At 42.8% G+C, this 12660-nt stretch overlaps 2 protein-coding genes across 4 annotated transcripts; one reads left to right on the top strand and one right to left on the bottom strand.

The window, feature by feature from the left end:
- Positions 1-630: 630 nt before the first annotated feature.
- On the bottom strand, positions 631-6421 carry LOC134180170 (uncharacterized). Of its 3 annotated transcripts, none has more exons than XR_009969945.1 (3): positions 6227-6359; positions 1078-1180; positions 631-1007 (listed from the first exon to the last, which is right to left on the bottom strand). XR_009969945.1 is itself a non-coding variant. In XM_062647264.1 (3 exons), exons 1-3 carry the CDS (start codon positions 6419-6421, stop codon positions 850-852), a joined length of 426 nt encoding a protein of 141 aa, XP_062503248.1. In that variant the 3' UTR covers positions 631-849. The 3 variants fall into 3 exon arrangements, 1 of the variants encoding a protein (XP_062503248.1); XM_062647264.1 differs by having other exon boundaries at positions 1078-1150; positions 6227-6421; XR_009969944.1 differs by having other exon boundaries at positions 631-1180.
- A 19-nt stretch (positions 6422-6440) lies between these two features.
- On the top strand, positions 6441-7220 carry LOC134180169 (uncharacterized). Its single transcript, XM_062647263.1, has 2 exons — positions 6441-6901; positions 6984-7220. Exons 1-2 carry the CDS (start codon positions 6462-6464, stop codon positions 7042-7044), a joined length of 501 nt encoding a protein of 166 aa, XP_062503247.1. The 5' UTR covers positions 6441-6461; the 3' UTR covers positions 7045-7220.
- The last annotated feature ends 5440 nt before the right edge of the window (positions 7221-12660 follow it).

Consider the following 12660-nt stretch of genomic DNA (forward strand, 5'->3'; position numbering starts at 1 on the left):
GTCGATCAAATCCACCAGTAGCCTGCTGACTAGATATGTTCCTAACCTCATGTGTGTTGGAAAGCAAAGTACATGAGATTTCTGTTCTTCCCACAGCGTTCAGTGACCACTCGTGTGTACTTCTCAAACTTCTAGCTTCATCAACATGTACTAGAGGACGGGGATATTGGAAACTTAACAAGAGTCTTTTGTCTGAGGCTTGTTACCGACGGAAAATCACCGCTTTTGGCTACACTGGCAATATCAGAAACCACAGTTTCTGTCGCTCCTTGAATGGTGGGACACCGGAAAGGCTCATATCAAATCTTTGTCAATACGATATGGAATTCAACGCCAAAGAAAATGAAATAAAACTAGGACCAGACTTGAACAATCACTACAAAAAGCACAGTCTGCAATTCAAAACGGCGAAATCACAGCAGTCTCAAGAGCAGAATTCTTTCAGAAACGTTTACAAGAATACGAGCAAGAATATATTCAAGGTAAACAGGTTTGTTGCCGAGCACAATGGATAGAGAGTGGAGAAACTTCGGGTAAGTTTTTCACCGCAAAAGAAAACATCAAGAAAGTTCGAGACTATCACTGAACTAAACTATCAAGGCAAGAGAGAGCCACAGACACAAACGCCTGTCAAACGTTTTATACCAACTTCTACTGAGAGCAACCAATAAACGACAAAACTAGTTTGCAAGCTCTGTCTCATCTCAACAAACAATTAACATGCACAGACAGTTTACATGTGAAGGTCCGTTAACACTGGAAGAGTGTACAGAGTCTCTCAAAACACTACACGCAGGCAAGTCTCCTGGCATGGATGACCGTACGACAGAATTTTATAGAGCTTTCTGGTCACTGCTTAGAGATGATTTTGTGCAAATGGTTAACACAGTCGAAGAAAAGACCTCTCTTTCGTATAGCCAGAGAACCGGAATCATTCATATCATATATAAGAAAGGGAATCGAAACGATCTCAAGAACTGGCGTCCCATCAGCCTTCTGAATACCAGCTACAAAATAATCACAAAAGCTCTAACAAATCGTCTATAGAAAGTAATCGGATCAATCAATCACCCAGACCAGAGTTGTAGTATTCCCCATCGAGCCATACAAGACAATTGCGCAACAATCCGAGACGTACTTCACTGGTGCTCTGGTACAGAGAAAGAGTTGGCAGTCATCTCTAGATTAAACAAAAGCTTTTGACAAGGTTAACTGGACACATCTGTCTAGAGTACTCGGTGCTTTTGGTTTTGGTCCTTCTTTCCAAAAATGGGTTAAAACAGTGTATTCTAACATCGGAAGTCACGTCATCAGACAAGGATGTCCACTGTCACCTCTTTTATATGTTCTCAATTTCAAGCCTTTAGCGTCAGCAATAAGACAAAATCCTATAATACAAGGAGTGCCAACTGTTGACGACCCTCTCAGAGATAGTATTAAAGTATCCAGTTATGCAGATGACATGACTGTTTTTCTAACAACAGAGACAAGCTTTCAGGCCTTAAATGACGAACTAACGGTTTATAACTCTGCCAGTGGAGCGCACCTCAACCGAGAAAGTCAGTTGGCTTATGGCTTGGAAAGTGGAAACGTCAAGAAAGCCCACTGCAAATAAAATGGACTACCACAGCGATCAAGATTCTTGGCCTAACGTCCAGTCCTTCGTATTATGAATCTATGAAACAAAACTGGTCAATGGTCTTAGAGAAACTGAAAAAGACATTGGACATTTGGAAAAGTCGAGATCCGTCATACCTAGGTCGAGCACACGTCCTGTCAACGTACGCTTTAAGTAAAATGTACTACATGACACACACATATACTATGCCTCATCAAACATTGCAGCAATTCCAAGACATTATCTGGGATTTTCTTTGGATTAGAATGCCACCACTAATAAAATGATCGGTGTGTATTTGACGAAATAGAGATGGAGGACTAGGCATGCCTCATCTCCTTTCTAGACTAATGGCAATACGCCTCCAAACGATTCGACGCTTGTTTGATAGAAAGAATCAAGCAGCTTGGAAAGACCACGCTCGACAGCAACTATCTCATCTCAGTGGGCAATACAACATGGGCTATGCAGTTGTTGCCACCTCAGGCTGGATGCCCAACCATCACAACTACACCAAGCTTTCATCCTTTTATCGCCAACTTTACATGTCCTGGAGAAAACTTGACGAAGGACAGGACCTTGCCCCTCCCACGTATTATGAAGATGCTGCTGAAGAACCTCTGTGGGGAAACCACCTTACAAAAAACCAGTCCAACGCCCCATACTTCAGCCTTCAATAGCTAGATGTCGCTTCTTCAACGTTAAAGATATATGGACCAAACAACCTCCAGATGCCAGAACGGTTGCGGCAAAATTTTACCCTCAAGTTTAACATGCCATTCCGCAATCTTGGGCTAGCCTCCCCCATCAAAATCCCTCTTCTGAACATAGAATGCCACATTGGCAGGCACGTCTCTGTTTCTTCAGCACAGCCGATAAACCACTGCTACTGTCAGATGCGAATACACGTTTACTGTACCGATGTCTCTTATCTAAACACATACACCATCCACCGTGCCAGGAAAAATGGGAGGCCTCATATGGACCAATTACGGACAAACAATGGCTCTCACTACGGAATTTTCCTCAAAACATGACGCTTTTACAATGGGACATAGCATGGAAATTTCTGCACCGGGTTCTGCCAACTAACACGGTCCTCTATACGGATAAACTTGCCACAACTCGTCAGTGTCCAGCGTGCCACAAGCCAGACGACACCATTGAACATGCATTCAATACTTGTCCGATATGGAAAGGACTCTTACGGAAAGCTTGTCTCTTGTTGAGCAGTCTATCCTTAAATCCACCTACGGCCCTCCACCCTTTGGAGCTGATAAACAAAACTGGTAATCTAAGAACATTATTCATCATTCTTATGACAGCCTATTGGACGAAAAGAAAAACTGTTCCTCCCGTCGGCATAATGAACAGCTTTAAATGGCATTTACGTAGACATATACAAACTGTTTGGTGTGTAAGAAAGTTGGACGTATCTTTCAAATCTTTTTGGAAGCCTTTCGGTAGAAGCATAGACAGAAGTTTAAAACTACATGACCTTTTGTAAACCTTCTTCTTTGATGAACATTTTCTTGTAAACCTAGCTTTAGTGTAAAGAATTTAGATTGCTAGGGATTTAGAAGTTGTACCAACTTTTAATAATAATAAAAAATGTATGTATGTATGTACATTTTGTATGTATATATGTATGTATGTCGATGTATATTATGCCCCAGATCTGTACCGTTAAGTCGTTGTGGACATCATCGCCTTATTGACCACAGTTCATAATACTGGTATGACATACAAGTAGTGGCCAACAGAAGTCAAAAAGGGGGAGGAGCTGGCTGCACGAGACTAACATACAAGAGTGTATGTACAGCAACGAAATTACGCTATTGAAATCCAATGTCCTGGCGGTAATCCAATTGAAACATATACTCCGAACATTAGTGAATTTATAATAGTGCTAGTTAAGTAGAACATGTAAGATGAGGGTATAATATTTAGAGAATCTAATTCTATACGCATGGGATGCAGGCGCGATTCCTGAGTAGAACTATGTTCATTGAAGAAGCAAACCCTTCTCAGTGTGCGGGGGGGGGGGGGGGGGTTAGTTCAAACCCCCTGAACCCCCACAAGCCTCTCAACTCTCACGAATTCATTGTGAGACTCGCAATTTATGGATATGTCTCATGATCTCACGATTTCTCACGATTGCCAGTCCTTTCTCACAACGAGCCTACTGTGAGACACTCCGACAGTCGCTATGTGGCCACCCATTAGTTAGTCCCAAACATATCAGATTCTTTTAACTAGATTCTAACTACGGCTCAACTTTCAGTAGCTAGTATCTGGGGTATCCGGGGTATCTACGCTTGCGTATGCCATTTACATATGTTTGAAAGTTCAAAGACTAAGTGCACCAAAACCGTAAAGCAGGCTAACATGCAAGTAGCCTCGTACCCATGCCCTCTTGCGCGCCCGAAGAAGAGGACCCAGTGTAGATGTTGTCTTCACATGCACACATTAATTACAGTAGGACACCACTTATCCAACACTCAATTATCCGACAGCACGGATTAACCGACGGTGCATGGCTTGTCTGAACTGCAAGGCTGTGAGTACGCTAGGATATACGATTCCTGTGCGTACAGTACTGTATCCGTGATCCACGTGTTGTCAAATTAAATGTGAAGCTCTAGAAACGATTCTTCAGTACCTGGAAGAACAACCTGAAGTTTCAGTAAGCACAATGGTCCCACTGAATGGGCTGCTGATGCAAACTACAGCAAGAAGAGCAAAAGCATTGATCCAGACTAAGATTAGTGGTTACTTTAAGTCTTGACAGTTCCCATTAGTGTTCTCCCTAGTCAAAGAAGTTGTACTGTATTAGTTGTTACATGTACAATTAGATGTTGAGCTTCTTTAAGTATTCTGCAGTTGTTTTTCAAAATGTGTCAGTTATCCGACGTTTTCAGTTATCCGACGTCCTTTTGGTCCCATGCCCGTCGGATAAGTGGTGTCCTACTGTACCTCAAAATCGGCGTAATGTATGCATGCATGCGGAACCGACGTTGTCTAGAATCTCAAGCCGATAATGTCGCTTGCAACCGTTGAACGGACAGTGAAACACCTGGATAAAGCCATAGATCTAGACCAAGGTCAAGTAATCCATCTAGACAACTTTAGACCTTGTTTTGTGGCGAGTCATTCCTCGCGTGATTGATGTCTAGTCGTACTGCAGTCAGGCTGTTTACAGTGTCTGCTTAGCGAGTACTGCAATGGAAGTTGCAGCTTATTTTATCTGTACGACAGACGGCCTTCCATGACAGCTCTGCCAGCGCTGTGCTCGGTGCATTCGAGCTGTAGCAGAAAATTGAGGGTGCAGGCACATGACAGCCGGGACTGGTATCTTATACCCCGATTACACGAGCACGCATAGTGAGCCAAGCCGAGCCGAGCCAAGCCGAGCAGAGCCAGCTTGTGCCAGCCCAGTATTCCAGCCTGCGTTTACACAACACACTCCGTAAAAGGAAGCCAATGCGTGTCACTAATGTGCGTTAGTTACTTGAGCTTGACATAGCTCGCGTTAGCTCACGTTTGCAACGGAGAGAAGCCAAGCTGCTTGAGTTTTTTCTCTATGGCTTTACAACAGTCATATCAAGAATGCATAGGACATATACAAGACGTTGTAGGTCTATCACCAGACGACTGTTGCACACATGCAGCAACAGAGTTCAAACGCTAAACTTCTTGTTCATCGTGGTCTCTCCCTAACAGAGTCTCTGTCTCGCTCCACGCTATTTGTGCCATTTTCGTGCAGAAGTATGACGTGTCGGAAAAGGGTCTGGCTACGTGAGACTACCAAATGAGCATGCGCGGCCCATTTTCCAGCACGCTATGCGTTTACACAATGTATTTGACCCAAGCCAGTCTGGGCTGGCATGCGCTAACCCGGCTAGAAATATGAGCCGAGCTAGCACAGCTCAGCACAGCTCAGCCCGCATTTACACGACGATTACAAAACCAAGATGACCCGAGTCAGCACGGGCTGGCCTGCTTACGAGTACAGTGTAAACAGGGTATAAGTCAAACAAGCGGACAAATAACATCACCTGAACACAGAAGCTGTTCGCTGTCATTGCGAGCGACACTATCAGCTCGAGATTCTAAACAACATCGGTTCGACATGCGTGCATATATTACCCAGATATGGAGGTACCAGCTCCGGGAGCGCAAGAGGGCCCAAGTACAAGGCTAACATGTAAGCTGTTTCTGGCTATTTCACGTGAAAATCAAAGAGCCCTAAAATCTGCTAGTCAACCGCGCCCACTTTGGACAGGTTTAGTACGGGTGGTCGTCTACAAAAGACAGTCTCACGATTTGGCGCAAATAATATAAAAGTTGAGAGGTCTGCCCCCACAGCCTACAGGCCTGCTGGAGCAACCACTGACAACCAGATAGACTAAGACAGCCATACATCTACCATACTACAATCTCTAGTCAAGGTGTAGATAATCATTAGCAGTGATGCAGGTTCACATGGGGTGTGCTGCCCTTACTATAAATTTCGTTATCTGGGTCATACAAACTGGGAGAGAGAATACATTTTGAGCATCAGGCGGGTACAACTGTCACACAGTATTGCATGGTATTGTTGCTTACTTTCTTGCTAGTACTACTTCGTAAACTGGACACGAGCTTGTAAGCGGCCCGGACTCCTTTCTGACAAGTTTGACATAATACGCGTGGAACGTCTTCGCTAACCGGATGATACGTCCGTTTGGATGGCAACTGAGAGTTTCCGATATCAAATACACAAAACGACAGTAGTGGAACAAACAAACGTGCTAGAACCATCCCAGCGCTTGCGCACTACAACGTCGCTATAGAAACGAGAATGGCTACAAAACCTGCTGGTCGACGTCCTTTCGCCAGATTCAGTCGCTATATTTGCACGGCTAACGTGGGAAACGTAGATATATGTTGGGTTTCACGCCGCTACAACCCAACAGATCTACGCCACACAGCTCCTGTGCCTCGCTTCAAATTAGCAGGCCTAGCCAATGTCCACGCACCGGTACCACCCAGTCATTGGGTCGCAGAGGTCGAAGCTCCCTTGCGATCATTCTCTCGTGCGCCGGAGGAGAGGCCGGGAGGCTACACATCGTCCCCTTCTACCCGGTCTGAGGAGTGGTCAACGCTTCGAGAAATGCTTCCGTCGAGAGGCTGGTCTTTGCCTAAAAAACCTCCACGATGGGGGTTGGGTGGAACGGATCCACCAATTAGAACAGACCTCAAGCAGCGTCGATTTCCGCATACAAATAGCGCAATGACAAAGTAAGCAGCACTAGAAACGATAGTTGATGTTTCATGATCACATTGTTCATTAATTTATTAAACGGAGCGCTTCCATCTCTAGCTATGTTGATGAAATGCGTCTCACCAATCGGCTAGCCATACTCCAACCAACTCCAATATGAAGTGAATTATACTGTGGCGATGTCGACGTCTGTTGTCCACTGTGAGCATATGAACATATCGATCTGATGTGATGACATTAATTAGCTAGCTACACAAGGAACCAGCCTGAAGTAATAACAGAGTAACCAAATTATTCTGTCTAGATATTCAATATACCTATGTTACTATGCAAACGTTTCATATTATATTAAATGAGATAAATGTAAGTTCAATGTAGATATCTGACTACATAACTGTTTCTTCTTCCTGCCACATTAGTGCCATGAAGGTGTGGAACTATTCCAGTCACATCCCTGTCCCTAATTTTGTCTATTAGTCAGTCTTGCACAGTCTGTCCAAATACGCAAAGAGTAAACCGAAGATTGCACAGTCCCAAACTATAATATAGTAACTATATGTACTGAATTGTAGGTTCAGATCATAGTTAAATCATATCTATATATATTTAGAAAGGAAAGTGGTCCATGGGTGCAGCCATTTTGAATTTTTGTTTCCTAATTGTTCACAAACCGCTGTTCTTTTCCGCTCCTGCTCTAGCACATGATCTTTTCTTTCGTAAAGCAACTGGTGCTCCTCGCGATGGCCGGTGCCCTATACTTGCTTTGTGCTGGCGTATTTTTCTGAAAATAGTGACGACACAAGAAGTTTGTTCCGTATGCGCTCGCAAACCGCTGCACTTCTCCGCTTCTCCTTTAGCATTGTTACGTCGTCGCACATTTATGTTATTTCGTCAAAGGCAAAGCGACGAAAGTTATCACTGCGACAGGAAAAGATGACGAAGCTACTCGCTCGCCGATTAGAATTAAATTGACGTCAACTTGAGCCAGCTGTCACTATCCAAAGCTAAGGATCGAGCGGCATACAAATCAAACTGCATGTAAATGATGGAATACTCGCTGCTAATTACTCAGAACATCTCACTGTAACGTACTAAAATTCTAGACAAGATACTTTCATGGTAATTCCTCACAATTAAAATGCACCCGGGCGAAGCCAGGCAATGTAGCTAGTTTTAAATAAATATCAGTTAATTTAGAGGAAATATTGGCAGGCAATAAAAATGTAGTTCCCATACACAAGGTGCACGAATTTGTTGCAGCAGATTCGGCTACATTGCATTGTCTTGGACCCAATACATCAAGCATTCCATACTGAAGGAAGACGTAGAGCAGCACATCATCTGCATCCAGACCAGAATAACACTTACCTGTTAACTTAAATAATACCATCTGTTATTATCAAACGGAATCGAAAACAGCATTATGGTGTACAGTGACAAACTGCCTTGTCACCAAACGCTATTCCTGTTGTCCATACATGCATGCATGCACACGGCTTGAACTGAATATAAAATCATTTATAGTCTGTATGGGAGTTGATTGCTAAGAATCATTCATAACAAGACTCATAGCAATGTTTCACTTCAATACGTATCTGATGAGAATCAATGGGTCATATTAGACTGCACAAAATATGTCAGAACCAGTCAAGCTTTGCATTTTCAGTAGCAGACTAGAGTGACCATGCACATCAAGTTGCTGACAAAAAACCCTCCCATTGTAGTAAAAACTCGCAGTCCCTGCACCAGCTGCCAGATTATTAGCACACATTTATTCCTGTTCCTCATTTATTACTCAATACATTAAAATGCACATTTTGCTCGCAAAAACCACCTAGAGCTCAGTCTTCCGATCAATATGCAACAGCTCAACTTCAAAGATCAAAGTTGAACCACCTATAGAACACATCAAACAATTAATGGCATAATAAAGATCTCTTTCAATTACTCAACCTGGTATCTTTGGTGGAGCACCTCTGTCGCCATAACCTAAAAATACATACAAAACTAATGGCATGCTAATTAGAGACGCTCATTACCAAACCTACCAAGTTCTGAAGGAATGACAAGACGCCTCTTTTCACCTTCACACATTCTACAAGTGCAAACCACACATAGCAATCAAATTGGAATTGACAAGTGGAAGCTAGAAAAAGTTTTCTGAACTATAAGTCATGAATTGGTGCAAAGTTCAAGATTCTTCTGATTGAAAGTCATAAATATGTCCAATGACAAACAGGTTTGACTAGCCATTCAATTTACAGATCAGACTTTTTCAGACATCAACACTAACTACAACTTCTACATCAGATTTGCTCGATTTTAAAGGGGATTCTCACCAAAAACAACTCTCTCTCAGATGAAAGCTGTCACTTCATGATACAACCCTTTGCAACCGTTTACTGCAGAAGTTTACCGTAACGAAGAAATAAAGCATTGAAATTACCTGCGTAGGCATGTTTAGTACCCGTATGTGGCATGAGCGTAACTCTGATTGTTGGTTAGCATGGAAGATCGATATCTGTGCACATTTCAAGGTAAGGATTGTGAGACATATGGTGTCAAGTTGTGATTTATTGACTAAACCAAACTGGGACCCCAAGTTATCACGCAGTATCGACTGTGGCAATACAACCTCAGAAGGAGACCCTTCTTAGATTAGTTTATAGATCACGTCTCGCTGAATTTTGGGTGCGTTAGGAGCACTTGGTATGGCTAAACCTAAAGTAGTTACCTCGAGAGAGAGTAAGACTTTGTGTACATACAGGGAATCATCTGAACAACTCGTTGCTGATTCTCTGCTTCTGTGGCTGTCTGGACCGTAGGATTCCTGCAGGAAGATACCAGGCCTTGTATCTTTATTTCACCAAGTTTTAGTATTTCGTGAGAGTTCTCCTTTAAAGCAAAAAATGTTGCATCAATTATTCTTTTTCAACACTAGCTGGGACTTTCTTCTGTTATACCAAGATACCATCGCATACCTGCCTACGGTTGTCACAAACGTGTCTTTTCCCTAAACAGTATTCATCAAAGCATCTGGCGACACGTCAGTCCTACCTGGCAAGTGGTACATTGCACTGCATCACCCTACATGTAGCAAGTGTGCATTTGTTTGCTGTGCAAAAGTTGTCTGACTTTCCACATGACAGATGATGCAAACTGACAATTGCTTTCTTGGTTAATCTGCTTCCTAATGTGACCCAATTTTCCAGGGGCAAACGATTGCCAAGAGTGCCAGCTTTGTCAAAGTAGAACCTGTGCAGGCAATATGCTATGTAACATGCACTTTCGTACTAAAACACAAGTACATGGTAGTTCTAAACATGTACGTACCCGTACAAATAATTTTAGATTTTTAAAACCAAGGTTAATATAAGAAAGTTGCACTGTAGTGTGCTTCCTGTTGATCGCATCTGGTTTCGAACAGCAGATTCAGGTCGTGTACTTATGATGTAAATGTGAGGATGAATGTCGCGTTAACGCAACGTGAGATAGGTAATGCACAAGACTTGAGCGTGTGCTACGATTAGAATGGTTAGATGATGTGTGGCAGCTGAGTGCTATAATACGGACAAAGAAAGTGTGAGACTCTTTCGGTTTTCAAAGACCAAAACAAAGACGAAATGGGAGGAAAAAGTCAAACAAACAAGATCGTTGGGAAGGCAAAAGAAATTACTCCGCCTTGTGTAGTCATTATTTCAAAGCAGACTACTTTGAGATTTGCCAGGATTGTGTGAGCAATTTAGTTTAGGATACTGGGCACCAAAATTGACACCGAATGCCTTTGCATACTGATTGAGACAGTGCAAGGGCTGAGCAGTTGGAAAGACCAAGAAAGAAGAGATTGGCATTGAAAGAAAGAGAGTAGGTTGTATTTAGACTTTGAAAAAGTGTACATAGAGTGATGAATTAAATTGGCTAAAACTATGAGCCACTGAGCAATTTCTATGGTGGTACAGGATCTTCTAAAGCCCTGTCCACAAAATGGATCGCGATTCGATCAGGATAGCAAAGGTCCACACTGCTCTTTGAAAATGCTACCTCTGCCTCATTTTCGGTATCACATGACTGATGACCAATGTGTACTTGTGGCTTCTTTGCTTGTGGAAAGCGTTGATACAGCGATGTAAGGTGAGCGAGAACAAAAAGACAAGTGAGGAGTGTTAGATGTTCCGACTATATGCGTAGCGTATATGGAGGTAACACCCACTATTTCTAATTAGATTCAACCGATCGCAATCTGAAACCACCTCCCAATGTGAATAGGATTTATCACCATTAAATCGCGATCCAGTTGCCAGTGTGGACAAGGCCTAACTGCTGACAGGAGGCATAACAGCCAGTTTACACCATCTTGTTAATTGATGGTAAGAATTATATCTGTATATCTCCTGCGCAGCAAAGAAATTCATTGTTAAAGTCAGCATTGTTGTTATAATTGTTTCTCATGCATTGAAGGAGGATCAGTTTCATCCAATGTCATAGTGCTGCATGCAGTCTGCAGAGCCCACACATCTACATAGGCAGATATAGTCTAGCGTAACCAAACCCTTTCCGCCGCATTATACTTCTGGGCGAAAATGGGTCTGGTAAACAGCCTTTGATGTCGCTGTGTGCCACGCAGCCAGAAATCGGCTATCTAAAGATCGGATTTGGTTTCTTAAATGTCTCACTAAAGACCAGATTGGTATGCACTCAGCGCAATCCTATCTCAAGTAGCTTCTCTTGTTTCATAGAGAACAACTCAAAGACTACAGCTAGAGTCACTGCTGTTTGTGAATCTGCATGTCTACAGCAGCAATTAAACGTTGACGTCGACAGGCTTCCATCTCCTAGCTACGCAATCCATCCTGATCAACGTCGTATGTAGCATTGTGCGTTCGTGTCATGACAGAGACTGAATGCGAATGTACTGAATGGATGCAAACGTACTCAATGTAAAGCAATGCACAAAACACGAGGCGATTACCAAAACACAGAAAGACGACTCATCTGTTCGATGACGTCAGCTCCAAGCACTTCTAGATATCGCTCACTCCGGACTGTTTGCGGTCGCTTTAGACGTCAAACAGCAAACGGCATCGAGTACGTTCGCATTCAGTCTCCGTTGTGACACGACCGCACAACGCTACGTGCGACATCGACCATGTTGACATCAATGTTCCCGCGGCCACGCTTAAGTGCTGCTGTAACCAAGCAGATTTCACAACAGCAACGACTCTAGCTCTAGTCTTTGAGTTGTTGTTCTCTAAGAAACAAGAAAAGCTAGTTAAGATAGGATTGCACTGTGTGCATACCAATCCTGTCTTTAGTGAATCGTTTAAGAACCAAATCCAGTCTTTAGATAGCCGATTTCTGGCTACACGGCACACGGTGACATCAAAGGTTATTCATCAGATTCATTTTCACCCGAAAGTATGATGCGGCGAAAAGGGGTCTGGCTATGCGAGGCTAAGGCAGATGCCAAAGAATCCTCGATGTCCAGTGATGCAATTTCATCAATTGCTTCCAATTATGTCTTGGTAACACCCACAATGATGACCAGAGGTCAGCAACCACACTACATAGTTGCACATCTAAACAAAATTCCACTAAACGACTTGTAATATTAGCCTAAACTGTTTAATGTGATTAGCACTAACTACACCATTTCCATATCAAATTCGTTCATAGTCACTTCAAATTCACGTTATGTCAATTTAAATTCCTACTTTGTCAGTTCAAATTCATAAGTTGTCAGTTCAAGTTCAAACTGTGTCAAATAAAATTCATTCAC

This window comes from Corticium candelabrum, chromosome 5, assembly GCF_963422355.1.
Source record: "Corticium candelabrum chromosome 5, ooCorCand1.1, whole genome shotgun sequence".
Taxonomy (NCBI): domain Eukaryota; kingdom Metazoa; phylum Porifera; class Homoscleromorpha; order Homosclerophorida; family Plakinidae; genus Corticium; species Corticium candelabrum.

Excerpts from the sequence above, each read along its gene's own strand:
- LOC134180170 (XM_062647264.1), bottom strand. The coding sequence starts at position 6,421 with ATGGTTCTAGCACGTTTGTTTGTTCCACTACTGTCGTTTTGTGTATTT. Across the intron at positions 1,151-6,226 it reads GAAGTAGTACTAGCAAGAAA|AGCACCAGTGAAGTACGTCT; the intron begins GTAAGCAACAAT and ends TCTCTGTACCAG. Across the intron at positions 1,008-1,077 it reads TGGGGAATACTACAACTCTG|CTGGTATTCAGAAGGCTGAT; the intron begins GTCTGGGTGATT and ends ATTATTTTGTAG.
- LOC134180169 (XM_062647263.1), top strand. The coding sequence starts at position 6,462 with ATGGCTACAAAACCTGCTGGTCGACGTCCTTTCGCCAGATTCAGTCGC. Across the intron at positions 6,902-6,983 it reads ACAAATAGCGCAATGACAAA|CTATGTTGATGAAATGCGTC; the intron begins GTAAGCAGCACT and ends TTCCATCTCTAG.